Genomic DNA, 25,147 nt, shown 5'->3' with positions numbered 1-25,147 from the left:
TAAAAAAGCAATGGTTTTAGGTATAAACTTTTTTGCAAATGATCAATTACCATGGTAGTGAGTTTTTTGTCATCATAAAATCTTTTTCACCAGGGGTGATAGACTAGAATGGCATACATAATTTGTTGTTTATAACTAGCCTGCATTGCTGTGCTGTTTATGTTTGGCCCGGAAACAAATTTTCATGGTCAAGTGTAGCTGACACTTGCCACAAAATATTGTTGAGAACTATAAGCTTGGTAAAGCCACATGTGCATTTTAAAGTTCTTTGATTTCACTTCTAAATGTCTTTTTGTATTCTAATTACAGGCGTGCAAAGTCGCCAAAGGACACATACATACAGATATTTGAATCATAGCTTGGATTTACTGACAGATTCTTTTCTTCGTGAATGCACCCCTACATTTATACGGTATTTGGTTTTGCTCTATAAGGACATTAAAAAGCAATGGTTTTAGGTATAAACTTTTTTACAAATGATCAATTACCATGGTAGTGATTTTTTTGTCATCATGAAATCTTTTTCACCAGGGGTGATAGACTAGAATGGCATACATAATTTTGTTGTTTATAACTAGCCTGCATTGCTGTGCTGTTTATGTTTGGCCCGGAAACAAATTTTCATGGTCAAGTGTAGCTGACACTTGCCACAAAATATTCTTGAGAACTATAAGCTTGGTAAAGCCACATGTGCATTTTAAAGTTCTTTGATTTCACTTCTAAATGTCTTTTTGTATTCTTATTACAGGCGTGCAAAGTCGCCAAAGGACACATACATACAGACATTTGAATCATAGCTTGGATTTACTGACAGATTCTTTTCTTCGTGAATGCACCCCTACATTTATACGGTATTTGGTTTTGCTCTATAAGGTCATTAAAAAAGCAATGGTTTTAGGTATAAACTTTTTTACAAATGATCAATTACCATGGTAGTGATTTTTTTGTCATCATAAAATCTTTTTCACCAGGGGTGATAGACTAGAATGGCATACATAATTTTGTTGTTTATAACTAGCCTGCATTGCTGTGCTGTTTATGTTTGGCCCGGAAACAAATTTTCATGGTCAAGTGTAGCTGACACTTGCCACAAAATATTCTTGAGAACTGTAAGCTTGGTAAAGCCACATGTGCATTTTAAAGTTCTTTGATTTCACTTCTAAATGTCTTTTTGTATTCTTATTACAGGCGTGCAACGTCGCCAAAGGACACATACATACAGACATTTGAATCATAGCTTGGATTTACTGACAGATTCTTTTCTTCATGAATGCACCCCTACATTTATAAGGTATTTGGTTTTGCTCTATAAGGACAATAAAAAAGCAATGGTTTTAGGTATCAACTTTTTTGCAAATGATCAATTACCATGGTAGTGAGTTTTTTGTCATCTTAAAATCTTTTTCACCAGGGGTGATAGACTAGAATGACATATATAATTTTGTTGTTTATAACTAGCCTGCATTGCTGTGCTGTTTATGTTTGGCCCGGAAACAAATTTTCATGGTCAAGTGTAGCTGACACTTGCCCCAAAATATTCTTGAGAACTATAAGCTTGATAAAGCCACATGTGCATTTTAAACTTTGATTTCACTTCTAAATGTCTATTTGTATTCTTATTACAGGTGTGCAAAGTAGCCAAAGGACACATACATGCAGACATTTGAATCATAGCTTGGATTTACTGACAGATTCTTTTCTTCGTGAATGCACCCCTACATTTATACGGTATTTGGTTTTGCTCTATAAGGACATTAAAAAGCAATGGTTTTAGGTATAAACTTTTTTACAAATGATCAATTACCATGGTAGTGATTTTTTTGTCATCATGAAATCTTTTTCACCAGGGGTGATAGACTAGAATGGCATACATAATTTTGTTGTTTATAACTAGCCTGCATTGCTGTGCTGTTTATGTTTGGCCCGGAAACAAATTTTCATGGTCAAGTGTAGCTGACACTTGCCACAAAATATTCTTGAGAACTATAAGCTTGGTAAAGCCACATGTGCATTTTAAAGTTCTTTGATTTCACTTCTAAATGTCTTTTTGTATTCTTATTACAGGCGTGCAAAGTCGCCAAAGGACACATACATACAGACATTTGAATCATAGCTTGGATTTACTGACAGATTCTTTTCTTCGTGAATGCACCCCTACATTTATACGGTATTTGCTTTTGCTCTATAAGGACATTAAAAAAGCAATGGTTTTAGGTATAAACTTTTTTACAAATGATCAATTACCATGGTAGTGATTTTTTTGTCATCATAAAATCTTTTTCACCAGGGGTGATAGACTAGAATGGCATACATAATTTTGTTGTTTATAACTAGCCTGCATTGCTGTGCTGTTTATGTTTGGCCCGGAAACAAATTTTCATGGTCAAGTGTAGCTGACACTTGCCACAAAATATTCTTGAGAACTGTAAGCTTGGTAAAGCCACATGTGCATTTTAAAGTTCTTTGATTTCACTTCTAAATGTCTTTTTGTATTCTTATTACAGGCGTGCAACGTCGCCAAAGGACACATACATACAGACATTTGAATCATAGCTTGGATTTACTGACAGATTCTTTTCTTCGTGAATGCACCCCTACATTTATAAGGTATTTGGTTTTGCTCTATAAGGACAATAAAAAAGCAATGGTTTTAGGTATCAACTTTTTTGCAAATGATCAATTACCATGGTAGTGAGTTTTTTGTCATCATAAAATCTTTTTCACCAGGGGTGATAGACTAGAATGGCATACATAATTTTGTTGTTTATAACTAGCCTGCATTGCTGTGCTGTTTATGTTTGGCCCGGAAACAAATTTTCATGGTCAAGTGTAGCTGACACTTGCCACAAAATATTCTTGAGAACTATAAGCTTGGTAAAGCCACATGTGCATTTTAAACTTTGATTTCACTTCTAAAAGTCTTTTTGTATTCTTATTACAGGCGTGCAAAGTCGCCAAAGGACACATACATACAGACATTTGAATCATAGCTTGGATTTACTGACAGATTCTTTTCTTCGTGAATGCACCCCTACATTTATACGGTATTTGGTTTTGCTCTATAAGAACATTAAAAAAGCAATGGTTTTAGGTATAAACTTTTTTGCAAATGATCAATTACCATGGTAGTGAGTTTTTTGTCATCTTAAAATCTTTTTCACCAGGGGTGATAGACTAGAATGACATATATAATTTTGTTGTTTATAACTAGCCTGCATTGCTGTGCTGTTTATGTTTGGCCCGGAAACAAATTTTCATGGTCAAGTGTAGCTGACACTTGCCCCAAAATATTCTTGAGAACTATAAGCTTGATAAAGCCACATGTGCATTTTAAACTTTGATTTCACTTCTAAATGTCTATTTGTATTCTTATTACAGGTGTGCAAAGTAGCCAAAGGACACATACATGCAGACATTTGAATCATAGCTTGGATTTACTGACAGATTCTTTTCTTCGTGAATGCACCCCTACATTTATACGGTATTTGGTTTTGCTCTATTGGTTTTAGGTATCAACTGATTTGCAAATGATTAATTACCATGATAGTGAGTTTTTTGTCATCATGAAATCTTTTTTACCAGGGGTGAGCCTGCATTGCTGTGCTGTTTATGTTTGGCCCGGAAACAAATTTTCATGGTCAAGTGTAGCTGACACTTGCCACAAAATATTGTTGAGAACTATAAGCTTGGTAAAGCCACATGTGCATTTTAAAGTTCTTTGATTTCACTTCTAAATGTCTTTTTGTATTCTTATTACAGGCGTGCAAAGTAGCCGAAGGATACATATGCTAAACCCAGGGGTCCCGCATCTTTTTCTTCGCTGTAAGTTTTTAAAGCTGTGTAATTGAAACCCGTCACAAAACATACTTTGCAAATTTATACTCTTTAAGCCACATGTGTGTATAGTACTGGGATTGTGTCTTTCTGTTTTTCATTTCTGGGTTAATGTGTTGGTCTCAGAAGTTAACATTTGATAAGACATGTTACATTTAAATTCAAGCTGTTATTTTTATGTTTTGTTTCAAACAGGCTTACTTATGTGGATACAAACCCCTATCCTTTCAGCACCAATTGTTGTTTCTACTTTGTATTTGTAGTCTAATTGCTGTATATGTTCATTTGTGTGTCCCTTGATTTCACAAACCTGCCTGCTTGAAAATATTTGACATTGCATCGCTTCAGACAGTAAGGTTGCTGAAATAGTTTTAATAGAAGGTGTGTTTTGTAGAAGGCATGCTTCCAGTAAATGAAATGTCATTTTTTAGTCGATACTATTTTGTACGTTTTCGCCTGTGTTCAAAATCTGTTGCATGTTTTTGGCGTGAATAAAGTTTTCTTCTAGATTGATCAGTGTTGTTTTGCATTTTGTAAAGTATCTCTTGATTATGTTTGCGTTGTTTCTTGAGATGGCAGATAGAGATTGATTTAAACATAGAATCAAAGGAATCCATAAAATCACATGTAACCGTTGAGATTTGTCAAAAATGTTTGTTTACAAGCTTTTTGTGGAAATTTGGTCACGGACTAACGACCATGTCATGAAAAGTGATACCATAAAAAATACTTTGTTATCAATTGCGGCATGAATTTGGGGAAAAATTGCACTTTTGGAGTTAGAATAATATTTTGTGTTTTAATTTTCCGCAGTTGTTGAAAAACTTTATTAGTGAAGTTTTCTGAATCTAATTAACGTGACGCAATAATTCATGAGTTTGGCAAATATGATTTCAGTGTTTAGTTATGACGTAAAAATTTTTCAGAAGTTTCCAGTGCCGAAATTGAGCTACTGCTTGCTATGTCCGATTTTGTTTTGTGCCAATAAATGGGTAATAAATTCTTTTTTGAAAAAATTGATCGCGTGATGACGTTTTGCCGAATGCAAACTCAAATAAAGAAGTGCCGTTTCATTGGCCTAAGAACGATAGTAGTGCGTCTTTTTGCTGCAAAAGTGATTTACAAGTTAAACTTTTTCGCCTCGATGGAACCCACAGTTAAGGAGTTCGTTAATATGCATTTATTTTCGAAAAATGTTGAGCGCGAAACATATTTATTGAACAACTGTGAAAATAAACATTGCGTCATCAATCAGCTGTTTGTAAACAGACGTGGCGAAAATTTTTATCTTCAAAGTTGATTGAGACTGTTTTTGGTCGTTTTGTCGCAAAATTATGAAGATTAAAGACAAAATCGTTTGGTAACTCGGTTTTGGAATTATATTCTGAAAGTTTTGAGTTTCAATTTAAGTTGGAAACGTCGTTGCCGATGACCCTGTTTTACAGTTTGCTAAGAAGGTTTTGGGCCTTATGCGATTTTATTTACGAATTTACCGTGTACCTTATGTTGTGTTATATTTCTAGAGGATTAATAATAAACGCAATCCAAAGATCTAAATTGCAACGAGAAAATGATATCCAAAACATGTCTTCTACTCCAGCCCAAATTATGACATGATTGGGTTCTATTTTTCTTTTGCCTGTCACCTACCTCATATCACTGTCGGGCCAAGATGGAGCTTATGGGCTTGAAAGGCTGAGGCAGTTTTTCTTTCTAATCCAAGACTTTGAAACAACATTCAGCATCTCAATCACCTCATTACAGTTTTTTCATGTTTTTAAAAAACAGGGGGTTCAGTTTGGGGGTATGCGAATGTGCATTCATGTGTAACGACAACTTTAAAAGCTCATATCTTGAAGAGCGCACTAGCTAGAAAGTTGAGTAATAGCTCAAATGAAAGCTCTTGTTGAGTACCTTACTTGTTCTTCATTTTGTGCTTGCCTTTTGTAATTTGTTTGAAGCAGGGTCATAATAAAAAACAGGTTCATTTTTCAGATATTTTTGTGATACTGCTTCTATTATCTATATTTTATGTGCCCTATTTTGTGATTAAAAGTTGTTAAGATGCAAAAGTGTAGTGTAGGTGTCTCACTGGATACTGAATGCCACAAAAAGACATATCCAACACAAAAACAAGGTATTTTACCAATTGACTCTCTAACAGATAAAGAGCGAGTTGCTGCTGATAAGGGTAATGAATGTTGTTTGGAGAACGCATGTATTTCCACAAGTACAATTACATTGGTCAGCACCCTTCCTTGCAGAAGAAGTGTTGTGATCCTTTTTAAGTCCACAGTAAACCAGTCAAAAATTGTAATATACGTCCTATCACTTGGGAATGTTACCAAACTTGTAAAAACAATTTAAACATTGTACCGGGAAAAAAGGTGTGTGCCAAATGCAGTACAAGACTTTTTTTTAATGTATATATATGCTACATGGTTTGGAGTAGCATACTCTTCTCCACTATAAAGCTCTTCGAATGAGACATGATACTGCTGGTTGACTTTTTGATGACAGAGAGCCCGGTATCAGTAAAAGCCTCAGTAGCAAGCAAAAATGTGTATGTATATAATAGTTTTTGACACAGTTAGACGATGGGGCTGTAGGTACATACCATGCATTGTAAGGCAGATTAATTTATTCATGGTAAAAATCATTAGTTGAGTGTTTCTTGGCACATGTAGGTTCTTCAACCAGTGTCCTCAAATATTTTAGAGGGTCCTTGGTGGATCTTTGACGAATAGTACCATAACACATTTTCTCGCTAAACATTTTTTGTTTGCTTTATCTACTACTCTTTGTATATGTTGCAGGTGGCCACATAAGTTCAATTCGCTTTCCATGTGAGCTGTTGTCTTTGCTGGATGCAGGCGGTGGAAGGAATCATTGCAATAAACTCCTATAGGCGACAACATACAGTGCTTTTGCTGCATGTTTAGAAGTATCCACCAGCGTATGCACACAAAAATGTTGTTCTTGCAATTTCGAACAGCTATGCAAGGTAACTATACTGTAAATGACACCTACATGTTTTGTTTGTATTCTAATCCTTTATAGTGATTTTTGTTTTAGGATACCCTTTCGAACACTAGTTTTGTATGCATGGGCATATATATGCAAATTTAATGCTCGGGTGAGTTTGTGCAACTGCTCGGCCGAGCACCAAGCACCAAAATATGCAGTTCTCGGTAGCAAGTACTCTGGTTCTGGCTCAGTGCGGCCATTCCCTAGTATTTACTTTGGTCTATAACAGGGATGGAGAACCTTTTCAGTTGAATGGGTCATACATGAGATTATAATTCGGAAAGAAAACAAAGTGGGTCACTTATTTTATTACATGTCAATGAGAAGCATGTTGCTGCATCTTCTCTGCAAGTCTTACAATCCTAGATAGTTTTCAGCTTAATACACGCAGCAGTCATATCCGAGCTAATACGATTCCTGGCACTTGATTTTACCAAATTCATGTGTGAAAACAAGGATTCGCATGAATATTTAAATTTGGGTCACTAAAAAAACTACAAGTGGGTCACTGAAATTCACGTGACGGGTCACTTCGTGACTGGTCAGTGGTTCGCCATCCCTGGTCTATGAGGACATTAAAAAAGCAATGGTTTTAGGTTTGAATATTTTTGCAAATGATCCATTACCATGATAGTGAGTTTTTTGTCATTATGAAATGTTTGAAACCAGGGTGATAGACTAGAATGGCATACATAATTTGTTGCTTGTAACTAAGTCACATTGCTAAGCTGTTTATGTTCGGCCTGGAAACCAATTTTCTTAGCCAAGTGTAGGCTGACCCTTGCCGCTAAATATTTTTGACCAGTATATGCTTGGCAAAGCCACATATACATTTTGAACTTTGATTTCATTTCTAAATGTCTTTTTGTATTCCCCCACACACACACTTTTATAAGGTATTTAGGTTTTTACGGTATTTTCAAGATTATCCACCAGAGCATTGATGGTTTAATGTGTCGGGTATGCGATTTTTTACAGCAAGTGTTTTGTGTTATGGCAAAGTACTGGAAGCCCGTCATAAAATCTACTTTACAAATTTACACTCTTTAAGCCATGTGTGCCTATAGTACTGGGATTGTGTCTTTCCGTTTTTCATTTTTGGTGTATTGTGTTGGTCTCAGAAGTTAACATTTGATAAGACATGTTACATTTAAATTCAAGCTGTTATTTTTATGTTTTGATTCAAACAGGCTAACTTATGTAGATATAGAACCCTATGTTTTCTGCACCAATTGTTTAAGTTGTTTCTACTATGTATTTATGGGTCCCCTTCCCTGAAGGGGACACACATTGATTTTACTCAAAATGTTTTTGTTTTTTTTCTTTTTTTTTCTTCTACCCAAAGTTTGTCCGACTCGTTTTTCCATCAAATCCTTGATGGATTTGGCTGAAATTTACACAGATGGTAGATATAGTTATGTAGATGTGCACCCCATTTTGTTTTTGTTGATACCCCCAGTATTTACCCCGCTAGCCCCCTAAAATGGGTATTTTTTCCCCAAAGTTTGTCCGACTCGTTTTGCCATCAAATGTTTGATGGATTTGGCTGAAATTTACACAGATGGTAGATATAGTTATGTAGATGTGCATACCACTTTGTTTTTGTTGATAACCCCAGTATTTACCCCGCTAGCCCCCTAAAATGGGTATTTTTCCCCGAAGTTTGTCCGACTCATTTTTCGATCAAATGTCTGATGGATTTGGCTGAAATTTACACAGATGGTAGATGTAGTTATGTAGATGTGCATACCACTTTGTTTTTGTTGATAACCCCAGTATTTACCCCGCTAGCCCCCTAAAATGGGTATTTTCCCCCGAAGTTTGTCCGACTCGTTTTGCCATCAAATGGTTGATGCATGTGGCTGAAACTTAAACAGATGGTAGATGTAGTTATGTAGATGTGCATCCCACTTTGTTTGTCCGAATAACTGAAGTATTTACCCCGCTAGCCCCCTAAAAGGGGTATTTTTTCCCCGAAGTTTGTCTGACTCGTTTTTCCATCAAATGTTTGATGGATTTGGCTGAAATTTACACAGATGGTAGATGTAGTTACGTAGATGTGCATACCACTTTGTTTTTGTTGATAACCCCAGTATTTACCCCGCTAGCCCCCTAAAATAGGTATTTTTCCCCGAAGTTTGTCCGACTCATTTTTCGATCAAATGTCTGATGGATTTGGCTGAAATTTACACAGATGGTAGATGTAGTTATGTAGATGTGCATACCACTTTGTTTTTGTTGATAACCCCAGTATTTACCCCGCTAGCCCCCTAAAATGGGTATTTTCCCCCGAAGTTTGTCCGACTCGTTTTGCCATCAAATGGTTGATGCATGTGGCTGAAACTTAAACAGATGGTAGATGTAGTTATGTAGATGTGCATCCCACTTTGTTTGTCCGAATAACTGTAGTATTTACCCCGCTAGCCCCCTAAAAGGGGTATTTTTTCCCCGAAGTTTGTCTGACTCGTTTTTCCATCAAATGTTTGATGGATTTGGCTGAAATTTACACAGATGGTAGATGTAGTTATGTAGATGTGCATACCACTTTGTTTTTGTTGATAACCCCAGTATTTACCCCGCTAGCCCCCTAAAATGGGTATTTTCCCTGAAGTTTGTCCGACTCGTTTTGCCATCAAATGGTTGATGGATGTGGCTGAAACTTATACAGATGGTAGATGTAGTTATGTAAATGTGCATCCCACTTTGTTTTTGTTGATAACCCCAGTATTTACCCCGCTAGCCCCCTAAAATGGGTATTTTTCCCCCGAAGTTTGTCCGACTCGTTTTTCCATCAAATGTTTGATGGATTTGGCTGAAATTTACACAGATGGTAGATGTAGTTATGTAGATGTGCATACCACTTTGTTTTTGTTGATAACCCCAGTATTTACCCCGCTAGCCCCCTAAAATGGGTATTTTCCCTGAAGTTTGTCCGACTCGTTTTGCCATCAAATGGTTGATGGATGTGGCTGAAACTTATACAGATGGTAGATGTAGTTATGTAGATGTGCATACCACTTTGTTTTTGTTGATAACCCTAGTATTTACCCTGCTAGCCCCCTAAAAGGGGTGAATTTGTAAACAATGTCAGAATTGGCTAAAATTGGTATAGTTTGTATGCCATTTATAGGTGTCAATTGTTGTGTTCAACCCTGTAGCCCTAACATTTACCCCATAGGCCCCCAAAGTGTAAAACGTATTTGTATGTTACTGGGCACCACAAACAAAAGATTTCTGTGGCACAATAGTATTACAAGGGCAACCAGTTGTAAGTTACTCATTATTACAAGGGCAGCCAGTTGTAAGTTACTCATTTGTGACTTTGTGGGTTGCTTGGTGGACGTTTTTGCGCCATTGCAGTTCGGGGGTTGTTGCCCTATGACGTAAGAAACATTAATGGTTGTTGCTCAAAACACCTCTAGTGGTCGAAATTTTTAACATTGGCGGTTTGGGCTGAAATTTTGCAGTACTATTGATTGAGTCATTGAGGTTTCCTATTTTTTTAGTTTGTGTGTCGGACCCCATTAGTTAACCTACTAGCCCCCTAAAATGGGTCAGTTTTTTTTTTAATTGTTATCTATTGAATTGCATTATTTTCAACTTTGCATGTGTGGGGACCCATGAGTTTTTGCCTGCAGAAACAACCAAGGTTATAAAAGACGATGGCTAATATGGGACCCAATACAAAATAAGCATAGGAAATATATTTATGTTTTAAAATAGATCATAGTGTATGTGCAAGGGCAATATGTGCTAAGCCACCCTTCTAGTTGTAGTCTAATTGCTGTATTTGTTCATGTGTGTCCTATTTCACAAACCTGCCTGCTTGAAAATATTTGACATTGCATCGCTTCAGACAGTAAGGTTGCTGAAATAGTTTTAATAGAAGGCGTGTTTTGTAGACGGCATGCTTTCAGTGAATGAAATGTCTTATTTTAGTCGATCCTATTTTGTATGTTTTCGTTTGTGTTCAAAATTCTGTTGCATGTTTTTGGCGTGAATAAAGTTTTCTTCTAGATCGGTCAGTGTTGTTTTGCATGGTGTACATGCGGTTGGCGACAGGAGTGAAACACATGCGGTTGGTGACAGGAGTGGGAGTATCCAGCAGTATGTATTCAACATACTTCCTAATTCAATTTGTAGTCATCTTTATGCCTGGGCACTTTAGGGAATTCTGCATACAATTTAAACACTCTTTATCATAAATATGCATCAGTAATTTCATCGCTGGTTTCTAGGCTGCACCTATTTTAGCTTGTTTTTCCAAGCCACAGTAAATTTGGAATTTGGTTTTAAGTTGTTATTTTTGATTTGTTCTTTTGTAATCCTTAAGACTAAGTAGTTTTGTGTTTTTTATGACAACCAATCATTTGTTTTTAGTGTGTACGACCTTATGACGTTTAAGAGGATATCATTTATTTCGTCACACGACGGGGATATATTAAGCATGGATTATTCTCACTGTGGTTCGATGCTTGCAAGCGCGAGTAGAGATCGATGTGTTCACATGTTCACTGATGATTATATTCCGTCCAACACGATAGCTGATCATTCTGCTGCCGTCACTGCCGTGAAGTTTGCAAACCGAGATCATGAGGTAAACTGTCATGTAGGGAAGTTGAAACTAGTATAACTAGGTATTCTAGAATAGTTGTTTCAATTCTAGAATATCTAATCCAAGTCTTTTATAATTTTTTATTGTGATCTGGACAACAATGTTTCCCGAGGTAAACTGTCACTGGTGTGGCTATTTCGATCCAGTTGACATAAAATGTAAATTCAATGCACTAGTATCATTTACACAAACTACAATAAACTGCATTAAAATGCTGGAATTTAAATCATACAAGTTAGCAAGGGTAAATTTGGAAAATGAAACACACACGTTTAAGTGATTTGCCTTTGAACCAAATATATAACATTTGAAAATCTGACTTTTTTCCGAACCTTCTTTTGTACATTGCTTTTTACTTTGCCTAAGCGTTCTTAATTATACATATATATATATATATATCAGTCACAGTGAAACTGTCCAGTTTTCAGCTTCATTTGTTTTTGTACCACTTTTGTGATTTTTGTGTTTTAGTCTCATTATGTTGTTTAACAGAGAGCATAATTGTTTAATCTTGATGCTGACAATTCTTGGTCTAAATCAGATTTGTAATTGCAGTTTTGACTAATGAGCTGTGGAACAGACATGTCTCTCTACTACTACAACTGACATCAGTCGAGAACAACATTATGTTGAAAAACACTCGATGGCTGACATGGCCATTGTTGAGTAAGTAAACGGTAAACCCACAAAATTTTAAACCCAGCCATTCTAACTGTGGATTTTATTCATCGATGATTCAGTGCTTGTTGCGTGCAGCTGCAATTTAACCGAATATGCCATCTTTGGTGCAAAACGCTTGTTGCAACCTCGTGTGTTGATAAAAACATCTATGTCCTCCCGTACACCACAGGTCAGTGTTGGTTTGCATTTGTTGAGAAAATTGAAAAGCAATTTACAGTTATGCAGTATTAATAAGTATTTCCACTTAAATTCAATCAAACATGTTTTATTCATGTCAAATGACTAAATGTGTGTCTAGCAAATTTACTCATGGTAGGAATTTCACAATACTGGCCTTTTACAAGTTTGCATTTTTTCTGCATCAGTTTTTAAATTGCTTTAATGTATTTGCAACTGTTTTTCCAATTAAAATTTTTAACAAGAATCTTTTGTTTGTCTCGCAGGAGATTGTGTTTGCATGATCAGCCGGCATTCAGAGGTAGCGGTTGCCCTCACTTTCGACCACAACTCTCACTTAATCTCCGCATCTGTCGACTGTTGCATATTTGTCTGGACAATCAGCCATCGGGTGGCAGAAGAGCTCAAACAAACCCAGAAAGGTGCCACCTCCATGCCTGGAAGTCCAGATTTGAATAAAACCTCGTATTTTGATACAAACGACGAATTCACACTGGAAATAATCGATGATTCTGTGCTTCCTGGTAATGTTGACATCCCGTTCAGTGATGAGTTTTACGATCCTTCAACTTTGACGTTTCACAACAATCCAGGTAATGTCTGTTGCTGCGGTTTTCAAATGATTTGTCCATTAGTTGAGGTGTTTTTAGAGTTGCTTTGGTAATGATCCCAGAAAATATCCTGCATTAAGAAAGATATTATTTATGTTTTCTGAAATAATTTTATTTTATCACATATTTAAACTTATAATCTTTTTTTGTATCTTGATTTTTGTTCCTTGATTTAAACAGAATGACCACTGTTTTGCCTGGTTTGATATGTTACTATTATCATATTTATTGACATTCAGAATACACTTTTTTTATATTATGAAGTGTCAACATTTTTTGCATTTTGCTGGTTTTTATTTATTTTGTTTGGCTCTTTAAGAACTTACAATTGCTTTTTCAGATGCTGAGCAACAAAATACTGATGAGTCATTGCTGTCAAAGTGGGTGACTAAGCAGTTGTCCAACGATGAGTCAGGGTTATTAAGCAACAAACCTTTACCTGAACTGGGGAAATAGGAGATAAATTACACAAAGAAAAGGTGGGATGTTGGGATTTAACTTTACAAATATGTGACCGACTGAAAACAAGTCATCCACCGTTTTATTAGACATATATATTTTACCTAAGTAATAGGCATTGTCAGTTTCTAAAAACAACTAAGTCACATTGCTAAGCTGTTTATGTTTGGCCTGGAAACCAATTTTCTTAGGCAAGTGTAGGCTGACCCTTGGGGCTAAATATTTTTGACCAGTATGTGCTTGGCAAAGCCACATATACATTTTGAACTTTGATTTCATTTACAAATGACTTTTTGTATTCTTATTTCAGGCTTGCAAAGTAGCAGAAGGACACATACATACCAACATTTGAGTCATAGCTTGGATTTACTGATGGACTATTATGGGCCCCCTTCCCTGAAGGGGACACATATTAATTTTACTCAAAATGTTTGTGTGTTTTTTCTTGTTTTTTTTTTCTTCCCAAAGTTTGTCCGACTCGTTTTTCTATCAAATGTTTGATGGATTTGGCTGAAATTTACACAGATGGTAGATATGGTTATGTAGATGTGCATCCCACTTTGTTTTTGTTGATAACCCCAGTATTTACCCCGCTAGCCCCCTAAAATGAGTATTTTTTCCCCGAAGTTTGTCCGACTCGTTTTTCCATCAAATGTTTGATGGATTTGGCTGAAATTTACACATATGGTAGATGTAGTTATGTAGATGTGCATCCCACTTTGTTTTTGTTGATAACCCCAGTATTTACCCCGCTAGCCCCCTAAAATGTTCCCCCCCCCCGAAGTTTGTCTGACTCGTTTTGCCATCAAATGCTTGATGGATGTGGCTGAAACTTATGCAGATGGTAGATGTAGTTATGTAGATGTGCATCCCACTTTGTTTTTTGTTGATAACCCCAGTATTTACCCCGCTAGCCCCCTAAAATGGGTATTTTCCCCCGAAGTTTATCCGACTCGTTTTTCTATCAAATGTTTGATGGATGTGGCTGAAATTTACACAGATGGTAGATGTAGTTATGTAGATGTGCATCCCACTTTGTTTTTGTTGATAACCCCAGTATTTACCCCGCTAGCCCCCTAAAATGGGTATTTTCCCCCGAAGTTTGTCCGACTTGTTTTTCTATCAAATGCTTGATGGATGTGGCTGAAACTTATACAGATGGTAGATATAGTTATGTAGATGTGCATCCCACTTTGTTTGTCCGGATAACCCTAGTATTTACCCCCTAAAAGGGGTGAGTTTGTAAACAATGTCAGAATTGGCTAAAATTTGGATAGCTTGTAAAGTATGCCAATTATCGTTATTGCGCCATTGCAGTTCGGGGGTTGTTAACAGCCCTTTGACGTCAGAAACATTAACAGTTGTGGCTCAAAACACCTCTAGTGGTTGAAATTTTAAACGTTGGAAGATTGGACTGAAATTTTGCAGTACTATTGATTGAGTCTTTGTGGTTTCCTACTTTTAAGTTTGTGTGTGTTGAACCTCCATTAGTTATCCTACTAGCCCCCTAAAATGAGTTTTTTAATTTAAATAGTTTTTACTCCATATAGCATATTTAAATATGCACAGTACCAATCACTGTGTTTGTCTTCACAATACCAAACTTACTCATTGTTATCTATTGAAATGCATTATCTATAACTTTGCATGTGTGGGGACCCATGAGTTTTTGCTTGCAGAAACAACCAAGGTTATAAAAGACGATGGCTAATATGGGACCCAATACAAAATAAGCATAGGAAATATATTTATGTTTTAAAATAGATCATAGTGTATGTGCAAGGGCAATATGTGCTAGAAGCCACCCTTCTAGTTTTCTTTGTCCCCCCTCCCCCCCACACACACTTTTATACGGTATTTTCAATATTATCCACCAGAGCATTGATGGTTTAATGTGTCGGGTATGCAAGTTTTTACAGCAAGTGTTTTGTGTCATGGCAAAGTACTGGAACCCCTGGTTTTGGCACCTTTTTCTTCACTTTAGGTTTTTAAAGCTGTTTAATTGAAGCCCGTCATAAAATATACTTTACAAATTTACACTCATTAAGCCAGTGGTTCTCAACCTTTTAAGTTTGCGGACCGGTAAACTTTCAAAAATAATTTTGCGGACCGGTGGACTTTCAAAATTAACCCAAAATGTCATCAAAAATATAAAAATATGCAGTTCAAAAAAGTATGAAAAATTCAATTAAATGGGAAGTTTACTGCTGTCTGTTTGATATCATGCGTGTTAAACGCGGTTCTAATGAAGTTTCTGCAAGGCGAAGTAGAGCGTTGACTTCCACACGATTTCTCTGCCTTCAACATCTTGCATTTTGCAAATGAGATATAAAATTGTAATATATTTGGCGGACCGGCCGAAACGTTGACGCGGACCGGTGCCGGTACAAATTTAATAATTGCAATATTTTGATGTTATTTGTAGGAATTTTGTGGAAATTGTAATGACCGCGGTGTTAAAAAGTTGACTAAAACATTACTGACCTCAATATTGTCACCGATTCAAATCATATTTCAATGGACAATCTCAGTGACAATTCACCGGTGGTTTCCCTGTTACGAGAATACTCTGATCGCTTGGTTGATATCGTCCATACCCAGGTTGATGGTGGAAAAATATTGTCGCGCGACACTGTGTGATGTCACAAAAGGAGTTTGCACAAACACTTTCCTGTGATAGGACGATTCCAAATAATTGCAAATTCTGTTTTGTTACATACTGAATTCCAAAACTTTAGTTTGTTATTAGTTGGGAAAATCGCTTGAGTTATTCACAAGAAGTGTTGGTAAATTCAACTTAGTATTGACCAAAATCAATTTCGACAAAATGTGTCTGGGGAAAAAATTGAACCCTGTCTAAAAGTTTCACATTTTGAAATATTAACACTAATGGTGATGACATTTAAACTTGCAACAATCTCAAATAGTTAAAACTAGTTAATTTATCACTGTGGTATGCAATAAATTGGGAATTAAGAATTGACTTGAACCAAGCTACATCCATCTACCTCGTGATAATATCATTGCTGTGAAGTTATTTCGTTCAATTTGTTTCTCTGTAATTATGAATTCTATATTTTTGTTGTTTGAAAACTTTATTTATGCAATTTTTTTTCAGTCCTTGTTATTTATTTCAACTTGCAGCATTTTTCTTCGGTGGCGGTGAACAAAGCACAGTTGTTGTTTGCATATTTTTGTTTACATTTTTTCCTACTACTGATTTATTTGTAAAAGAAGAAATTTTCTTGAACCCGGGTTGAGGTCAAATCCAAAATATCAAAACAACACTACTTAGAAAAGTCAAAATTATTAAAGGAAAAGTTACTTTTGTTGCCAAATAAAATATTTACACACCTCTCATCCAGTCAACTCATAAAGTGCTCCGTCTAGTGTCGGTATGTTTCCTTTTCAAGATTTTGCCATATTAATAAATCTGGCTTTTCTACCTCCCAGTGCCTTCGTGTATAAGTTCATAAAATTATTTCGCAGTTTGATGCAGTGTTGTGTTAAAGCGGGTTTTAAACAAGCTTTGTGCAGTCATCCATAACCAACCCAGCTACAAGATATTTTCTCGTGTATTTTAAAACATCAGCACGCTTGAATGTACGAAGCTCGCTTGCAAACCCGCTTCATGCTGACCATGTATAAGTAACATGTTTCGTTTTTCGTGCAACCGGTTTTGGGAGACTTAATAAATTCCATCCACTGTTTCTACATAACCTACTTCGTCTTTGCAGACGTGTTTGTGTTGTTCATGGTGAAATGTTGCAAATGTATTTGACACTTTGTTTCCGAGCTGAGTAGTTGATTTCGCAAAAAGGTTGTAAACAAGAAGACGCAGTTTCAAATGAGATAACAATGCGAACGATAGTTAGGCAGCCAGTTGAAACTGTTGTTGCTTTTATATGTAGTTGAAAACGCAGCTAGTTGAAAACGCAGCTGGTTGAAAACGACGAGATTGTTCATGCAAATTGCTGCTAGTGACAATGTTCCGTGGATCTATGTAGTCTCCCTCCTTATCAGTGGGTCACCTGTGTAAAGGTGTTTCTCTACACTTTGAGCCAAGGCGTGAAGATTTGGTGAAGGTGACGTAGTAACTGAAAATTAAATGTTTAATGCTTAGTTCGAGGGCTTCTTAACAAAAATGAGGTGGCGGGCCAAAGTTTCTCATGTATTCTATTCCTGTGTTCCACCCTGTCCAGCAAATTGGATTTAACCTAATAACGGTTTTAAGTCGATTTTTTTCCGATGGAACACAAGAACGACCTGAATATATTGATGCGGTGTCTGACTGTTACATGTTTATTTTAATCAAGTCCGTCCTAATTATGTTTATGTGACATCACCTGACACAAGTCAGTGTTTGATTATGTTGTCACCTCTTTCCACTGTTTGTAAACCAAGAGTTGTTTCGTCCCTGAGGAGGTGAATGTTCGGTAAAAACGCGCGGTAAAGTGATTAACTAATCGTTGCCCGAAAACTCCACAGGCAGAAAGATTGGGACTACAGGTGTTTGAAGGATCTTTTTCCGAGGCGATGATTGGTCGGTCAAAACACGTGACATTAAGCAGGCAATTTGCGCGCAGAATTGGGGACTCCAAAGCTGACTTGCAGGGGCGCTGAGGTTGATATAAAAGTCAAACAGCTGATTTGCTGCGTTAAAAGCACGTGTTGCTGGAAGCGGATGGAGGAAGCCAAGCTATACAGGTTCGTCGTTGTTGCTGGATTTTGTTGTTATAAAAACACGGTTTAAAGTTTAGGGACCAACCCAGAACCTTGGTTTACTATTTTTATTTACTTTACTTCACTTCACTTTTATTCTTTTTATTTCTATTGTATTTTTTTCGCCGCACTATACAATATAGAGGGTTTGGCCAGACTCTCTATATTGTTTTTGCGGATTTTACCAAACAAGGTTCTGGGTTTTTACGCGCATAAACTATTTGTTTGTTTGTTTGTATCGCGATAAAATCAAAATATTTAGTAATAAGTTTTATTTTGTTTTCACGCATGTGACACAACCATTGATGATGTCATCTAATGGGAATTGCAACATGATCCAATGGAACCGAAGCACCAGTGAGAACCAGAACGCGGTCACTATTCGATGACGTCACACGTCGGAGCAGTACGACTTCAAAACCCGTATGACACTCGCCATGTTTGTTGCACGATGTGTGTATAAGCATCGTTGATTTATCTGCAGCGGAGTGGAGACGACAGGATAACGAAGCGACGATGATCGGATCCATGGAGCGGTTGGATTCTGAAAGTAAGATGACTCGGCAAACCAGCGACACAACAATATCATGACAGGAACGAGGTAACTGTTATTATTTGTTTAAATAACTTTTTAGCAACTACCGAAGGTTATGTCACTTTATATCACAGTTAAACATTTTATTAATGTGTTTTAAGCATTGTTGATTTGTCTTCAGCTGAGTGGAGACGACGGGATAAGAAGCGACGATGATCGGATCCATGGAGCGGTTGGATTCCTGAAAGTAAGAGGACTGGACAAACCAGCGACACAACAAAATTATTAAGGGAACGAGGTAACTGTTTAAATGATAATAAATAGTTTGAATAACGTTTTGGCAACCAACTCTTAAGTTAAAAGTACTTTGTATCGCAGTTTTAAACATTTTATTGATGTGTTTTAAATATTGTTGATTTGTCTGCAACTGTTTAAATGAATGTTTAATAATCCCACGCTTTACATAAATTTTATTCCATTCATATTTTGTGAAATGTGTTTGTAAATTCTTATACACAAAGGCATCTTGGTGGTAGTAGCAAATATTCTTAGCAAACAACAACAAATAGTTTATTTCTTAACAGGAATCCAACCTCCTTCTCTGCGATACCACCAAATTCCACATCTCCAATGAACAAGCAACTTTCCTCCTGATAAGTTTTGTTAGAAGTCTGTCGTGTGATTCACCCAGGTCGTCCAACCAAATCATAATAACTACATATTTAATTTTACTAACTCCGTCAATAGATTTGTAATCAATTAATAATTTATTTTCTTGCATTTCCCGTAACTGGGTTTTGCTTTTTTATATTTGGACGACGAAAATGCATGACAGACTCGCTATATGAATTTTGTAAGCTAGCTTAGTTTGAATAGATAGATATAAATATGGTTAGGCTAGCTGTGTTAGATATCTTAAAACTTAATTTTACTCGGTTAGTTTACCAAACCTCTAGCTTAACGTTGAACAATATCCAACTTAAAAACTCGCAATATTCGATCCTATATATTACTCTCGTATTAATTATTAACTGCACTACATGAAACTAAATTTTATTTTATCTTAAATCGCGTAATAATGAAGACCTTAAGTGTTTTACTGAACTATATAACTAAACCAACGACCTGCCTAAAATAACTGATGTCAAAATAATCCCAACATGTTAACTTAATCATACCTGACCAGTTTGGTGACATTTACATGTATCACATGTAGATGATTATTATTCACTTAACCGTCATATTGACCACTTTTCTGACGTTTATTTTAATGCGCTTGGTTAACCATCCTGCAACACCCGCATTATCTGATACAAATGAATAATCCCAACCTGCTGAGTTTGCCATTCAACCATTTTGTCCCCCGATAATTGATAAGACGCATAATATCTTGAACGGTTGTTAGCAATGAGCCTGTTTTAATTGTTTCGTTACCTATCTGACAATCCTTACATAAATAATACTTATTTGACCCTAAACTGTGGTTTACAAATTAATAACCCCTGTACCCCGATCTTAGAATCAATAAGTAATACATATTTTCTCAGCTACAAGTTACAAACATGTTCAAACATTTCTATAATAGCTAAAATCTCAATAAATCTGCGAAATAATCTGCCGCATAATTTATAAAATTGCAGCAATTTTTCAGTGAAAGAAGGTCATTGTTTACTTCTTCTTAGACACACCGACAGTGCGACCACGTCGTCCGGTGGTTTTGGTGTGTTGACCGCGGAACCTTGTTTTGTTTTGCATTTGTTTTATTTTTTTTTGCATTTGTTTTATTTTTATTTACTTCTCTTTTATTTTCTCTTTATTTTTGTTCGTTTATGTTATATTTTTATTTACATTTTTTTATTCTTTCGTTTTTTATATTTTATATTTTTTTCGCCGCATTATATAATATCGAGGGTGTGCACGGCCCTTTATATTATTTGTACGGATTTTTTGAACAAGGTTCTGGGTTAAAGATTAGTTTCAAAATGTAAAAAATTAAACAAATTTTTGCGTTCATGGTTTCATTACGTTCCCAACATGTTACGTCATAGTAGGGGAATTCCCTTATTTGTCCCCAAGCCCCTAACATGTTACGTCATTGTGGGGGAATTCCCATGCGCCCCCCAACGCGTTACGTCATAGTAGGGGAAATCCCATATGGGGCCCCCAACATGTTACGTCATAGTAGGGGAATCCCATATGCGCCTATAACACGTTACGTAATATTTACTTGAGGTTTTGTAATCTACCCTATGGACTGCCATCGTTAATATTAAGTATAATTGTTTGTAGATTTGTAAATATAGTTTGTCACCGTAATAATATATGGAATTAATTTTAATGGTAAGCAAATAGCCTGTATTTTTGTAGCTGTATTAGCGTATGTTTTTAAGCATGTTTACATATTACATATTACTCATTCATAACTTTCGTAACAATAATATAAGTTCGTACAGTTTGTGTTTTATAACTTGAACATTTGTTATTAACGTTAGTTTTGGGCGGTCAGCCGCAAATTTAGGGGTATGTTATTATCTGTTATTGACATTATCGCTTTTTATTACCATGTTTTCAGCTTGCGCTTTTCGTGCGCCAGTCTGTTTTTCCTCTTTTCGGTTGTAGTTCTGCACCGAACGAGGGTTTCTCTACTGCCTTAGACGAAACCCATTGCGTGGGTTGACACCTTGACGCGGTGCAATGGCTTTTAAACCAAGATCAACCCTCAGAACCTTGATGTTTTTGCGAACTTTCAGAATACCTTGGATTATCGGATGAGCGGAACTTTTTTGTCCCATTTGTTTGTTTGTTTTACTTTTATTGATTTTTTTTTACTTACTGTTGTTCGTAAAATTTGGACAATAAAACAGTGCAATTGCCTTTCTAAATTATTTTGCGATGTAATCGTTCCTCAGTAAGAAAGTTCTTTTGTATCATTTAATATAGATAACAGTAGGAAGTTTTACAGTTTTAAGAGTAATACTTGTCCTTAGGAACACTACATAACTGTCGAAGCATTTGTGTAAATGGAATAGATTATGCAGACGTTTCAACAACCTGTACAGATGATGACAACCGTGCTTGTTGAAACGTCTGTACGATGTATTTTATTATACACCGGTACTCCGGCAGTTACGTTTAGGAATAAATTACCTGTCCTAATGCCAGTAATTCATTAGCAAGCTGGCAACCATGGCTGTAGCACCACTGTTTGCGTGGTAGAGAAACTTGGTGCTGGTACGACTTCGCAAATTCGGTTGGATTGGGCGAATTTAAGTTAAAGCCGATTCAGTTCATCTCGAGTTATTTCCAACATATCGGTATTGTATAATTCACTGGCAACACGGACAGTCAGGAATACCAAGTACATGCGCCGCAATTTTGACACGCATCGGGCAAAATACGACGTTTTTTCTATACCAGGAGCAGCAAATTTTTATCCGTAAGTTTAATGTTCGTATAAATTGTTTTCTCTAATTACTGCATGTTGTGGCGCGAAATCCAAGTTGTTTACTAATATTGGAATTGGTTTTATTGTGTTAAAAATATTTATCTGATTATGTATATGTATCAAGTACAGATAGCGTAGTTTTAAAGATATTTTGTTTAGATCAAGTGGTTATGGCGATGAGCTGGTTTTGGCCGTGATTTGGCTTCATAAAGCAACTTATAAGCAATCTTATTTGGGTGATGCCGTTGCAAAATATCAGGAATTCGGTCTTGATAAGATTAACACGGATAAAGGATTTATCTACGACAACAAAATATTGGCTGAACAGGTCGGTTCTATTACGTTAAATGTCAATAGCTAACAGATTGCATAGTGCACAAAAACATTTTAATATTTAAATCATGATTTTGTTGAAAATTTGTGTTTCTTTTATTCAGCTTTCATTATCTGAGCTAACAGGAGATTACGATTTGTACATCACTCCTGTTCTAAACTTCTCCGATACATGGAGTGCTCAAAATGCCCCCAAAACTCCGGATGGTCTGCTGTCAATGCCAAAAATCAAAAACAAAATGTTATTTGTGGGCTAAAGTCACTGTTGTTTTTATTGAATAACTGAGGTAATTGGAAAAAAGGCTCATTAACATTCCTGTGATTTGGTTACCAATGCCACTATATTTAAAACAATGCTTTAAGAGAAGTTAAAAACATTGAAATGCCACTCACTTCATACAAGTGATCATTTATTCAAATAGTCTATTACTTTTAAGAGCATGAACAACTGTTCTTTTAATGCAGGTTTTCTAAAACGGTGCTTTGGTCTTCGACAAATTACTTTGCATTGTCTTTCATGCACCATAGGGTGTTGTGGGTTATTAATGCAGATGAATGCAGTTACTTACATAATCCATTTCTCTACAGTGGAAATGCTATTCCAACCAAAGCCGTTTGTTTGCAAAATTATCTGGTTAATAGCATAAAAAAGTTTTACAAATTGGTTGAGCAAAAACCGCATTTGTTTGTAGCCCGATATATTTCGGGCATCAAAATTTGTCGTGTTCTGTTTTGTGCTTTACAAAATAAACATGAACTAGCATAACTAAAATATAGATCAATTATATATACTTATATATTTTTTCAGCGAACACAGCATTTTTGTGCACACTAACAGCAGAAGAAACATCAGATCTCAATCAAGCATCAAGCTACCAGGCCATGGTAAAACAACATATATGAGAGGTTATTGGGAAAGACAGCGGAGTTAGTTATATGGTTGGGTATGGAACGGATTACCCAAGAAGTTGCACGACAGAGATAGGTAAGAGAGTAAAATGTTTACTGTGTATCTATTGAATGTTGTTTGTACTTTGTTTCACAAAAATGGCTGCATAGTAATATTCTCATGTCATTGGAGTGTATTAAAATATTTTCTATTAAGATTTTTTGTAACTTGTTGCTGAAACTATTGTAAAAAATTGTGTATTGTGTTTTTCTATGAGTGATATTTGATTGTTTTCCTTGTTGAACAATTAAATGTTGCTCACAAACTATTTTGCCATGTTGCAACTATATCAATTTGTGTTTCATCTTAGCAACTGAGAATGCATCTCGATAAAAAATTTCTGTAGCAAACTTTAATTATCCACATTTCCAGATTTTTTGCATCCATAACATTAATAAACCACTTTTTTTTCGTCGTCATGCCAGGTCCCTTTTCTATCAGCGTTATTGCGTATAACGGCTCTCGTACAGCGCCGAAAACATGTTCGTTCGCAACAAAGCTAAGAATTACTTTCAAATGACAGGACAAGGCGCCGGCACAGCAGTAAATCGCTTCATCGGTATGTATTGCGATGGTAAAAACGAAGTTTCTGCGATGTATTTATACAACAACCTAAATAACCGCAACAACGATCTTTGTTGGAACTTAGTAGACAGATTGAAAGATTAACATGTAAACACCCAGTCGAACGAGTTTATTTGTTATGAAACAATGCCTTAGATTAAAACGTCAATATACTATCACAATGGACTTTGTGACTTACAAGTGTTACTTTTTCATGGCATTCGAAGCCGTACAATCCAAGGACGAATCCCAGTTTTTTTAGATTATGAGTGGAAAAGCGCATCGGACCATTCGACCAATCTATGATACGCACTTAACAATACAATCGTTTTTGGGAAAGTTGGTAGTTCGTTGCCTGCCCCCTCAATTTTCCGCTTATTGCGGCACTGAACGTAATATATTCAAATAAAACATTCATAGGAACACTATATACAGACTTGAAAAGTAATTTATTCATAAACATTACTGCCAAGATACTGGTGTATATAGAATACATCGTTCAGACGTTTCGACAATCTCTGTTGTTAAAAACTGTTTAATAAAATAAACATGTTTTAGTGCATTGCTGGCAATTTGTTTTTTATTAAAGCCATTAAGGCTTTGTTTACATGTTTTGATTAAAGAAGTATTTTGGTTTTAAGACAACTAGCAGTCAGTTAATAAAACTAACAACTAACAATCACTTTATTGTTTACTTGGATTTTTTACTTTTGCCTCTTATCTTGCAGGAAAAATTTTGTTGGCAACCAACCTCACATTCTTCACAACTTCGCTTCAATCGGCAGCAGTGGGGATTCTTTACATAGAAAGCATAAATTCAGGGCAATCTCTGGTTGCGCTCGACCCACAAGAAATTGCACTACAAGTTTTTGCAATTAACACAGCTTCTCAACTTAATGGTAAACTGATTAACATAAAGTTGACTTTTTCCATTACATTGTATGAATGTATGATTTGTACGTTATTGGATGTGTGTATTTGTTAACTGTTTGACCACACAGCATCACCAATAACTTGCTTGACTTGTAAACGACATAATTGTTGCCTTTTAATTTACTGGGCTATGGATTTTTTTCAAAGGCTAGAGAGTCCTAGCTTGGTATAATTTGTGCAAACTTAAAAAATACCGGTTAAATTTTTTTTATTCCTAACATTGTCTGTAGAAAATAACTAATATGGGTCTTCTAAATAGCTT

General features: G+C 36.0%; 2 protein-coding genes across 6 annotated transcripts; both read left to right on the top strand.

Moving 5' to 3' along the window:
- Positions 1-5,005: 5,005 nt before the first annotated feature.
- On the top strand, positions 5,006-18,497 carry LOC145213440 (uncharacterized). Of its 5 annotated transcripts, none has more exons than XM_080081722.1 (9): positions 5,006-5,971; positions 6,651-6,838; positions 6,910-10,968; positions 11,242-11,458; positions 12,032-12,142; positions 12,217-12,326; positions 12,601-12,927; positions 13,286-13,424; positions 15,830-18,497. In XM_080081722.1, the coding sequence occupies exons 5-8, from the start codon at positions 12,120-12,122 to the stop codon at positions 13,399-13,401; spliced, it is 576 nt and encodes a 191-aa protein (XP_079937848.1). In that variant the 5' UTR covers positions 5,006-5,971; positions 6,651-6,838; positions 6,910-10,968; positions 11,242-11,458; positions 12,032-12,119; the 3' UTR covers positions 13,402-13,424; positions 15,830-18,497. The 5 variants fall into 5 exon arrangements, with proteins under 5 accessions (XP_079937848.1, XP_079937845.1, XP_079937846.1 ...); XM_080081719.1 differs by having other exon boundaries at positions 13,715-18,497; XM_080081720.1 differs by having other exon boundaries at positions 6,895-10,968; positions 13,715-18,497.
- Positions 18,498-21,614: 3,117 nt separating this feature from the next.
- LOC145213441 (uncharacterized) lies at positions 21,615-22,724 on the top strand. Its single transcript, XM_080081724.1, has 3 exons — positions 21,615-22,097; positions 22,266-22,434; positions 22,544-22,724. The coding sequence occupies exons 1-3, from the start codon at positions 22,024-22,026 to the stop codon at positions 22,694-22,696; spliced, it is 396 nt and encodes a 131-aa protein (XP_079937850.1). The 5' UTR covers positions 21,615-22,023; the 3' UTR covers positions 22,697-22,724.
- The last annotated feature ends 2,423 nt before the right edge of the window (positions 22,725-25,147 follow it).

Source organism: Phallusia mammillata, chromosome 2 (assembly GCF_965637545.1).
Source record: "Phallusia mammillata chromosome 2, kaPhaMamm4.hap1.1, whole genome shotgun sequence".
In the NCBI taxonomy this organism is placed as follows: Eukaryota; Metazoa; Chordata; class Ascidiacea; order Phlebobranchia; family Ascidiidae; genus Phallusia; species Phallusia mammillata.
Note: the sequence above shows the minus strand (reverse complement) of the source record. Positions and strands in the feature narration are given on the sequence as shown.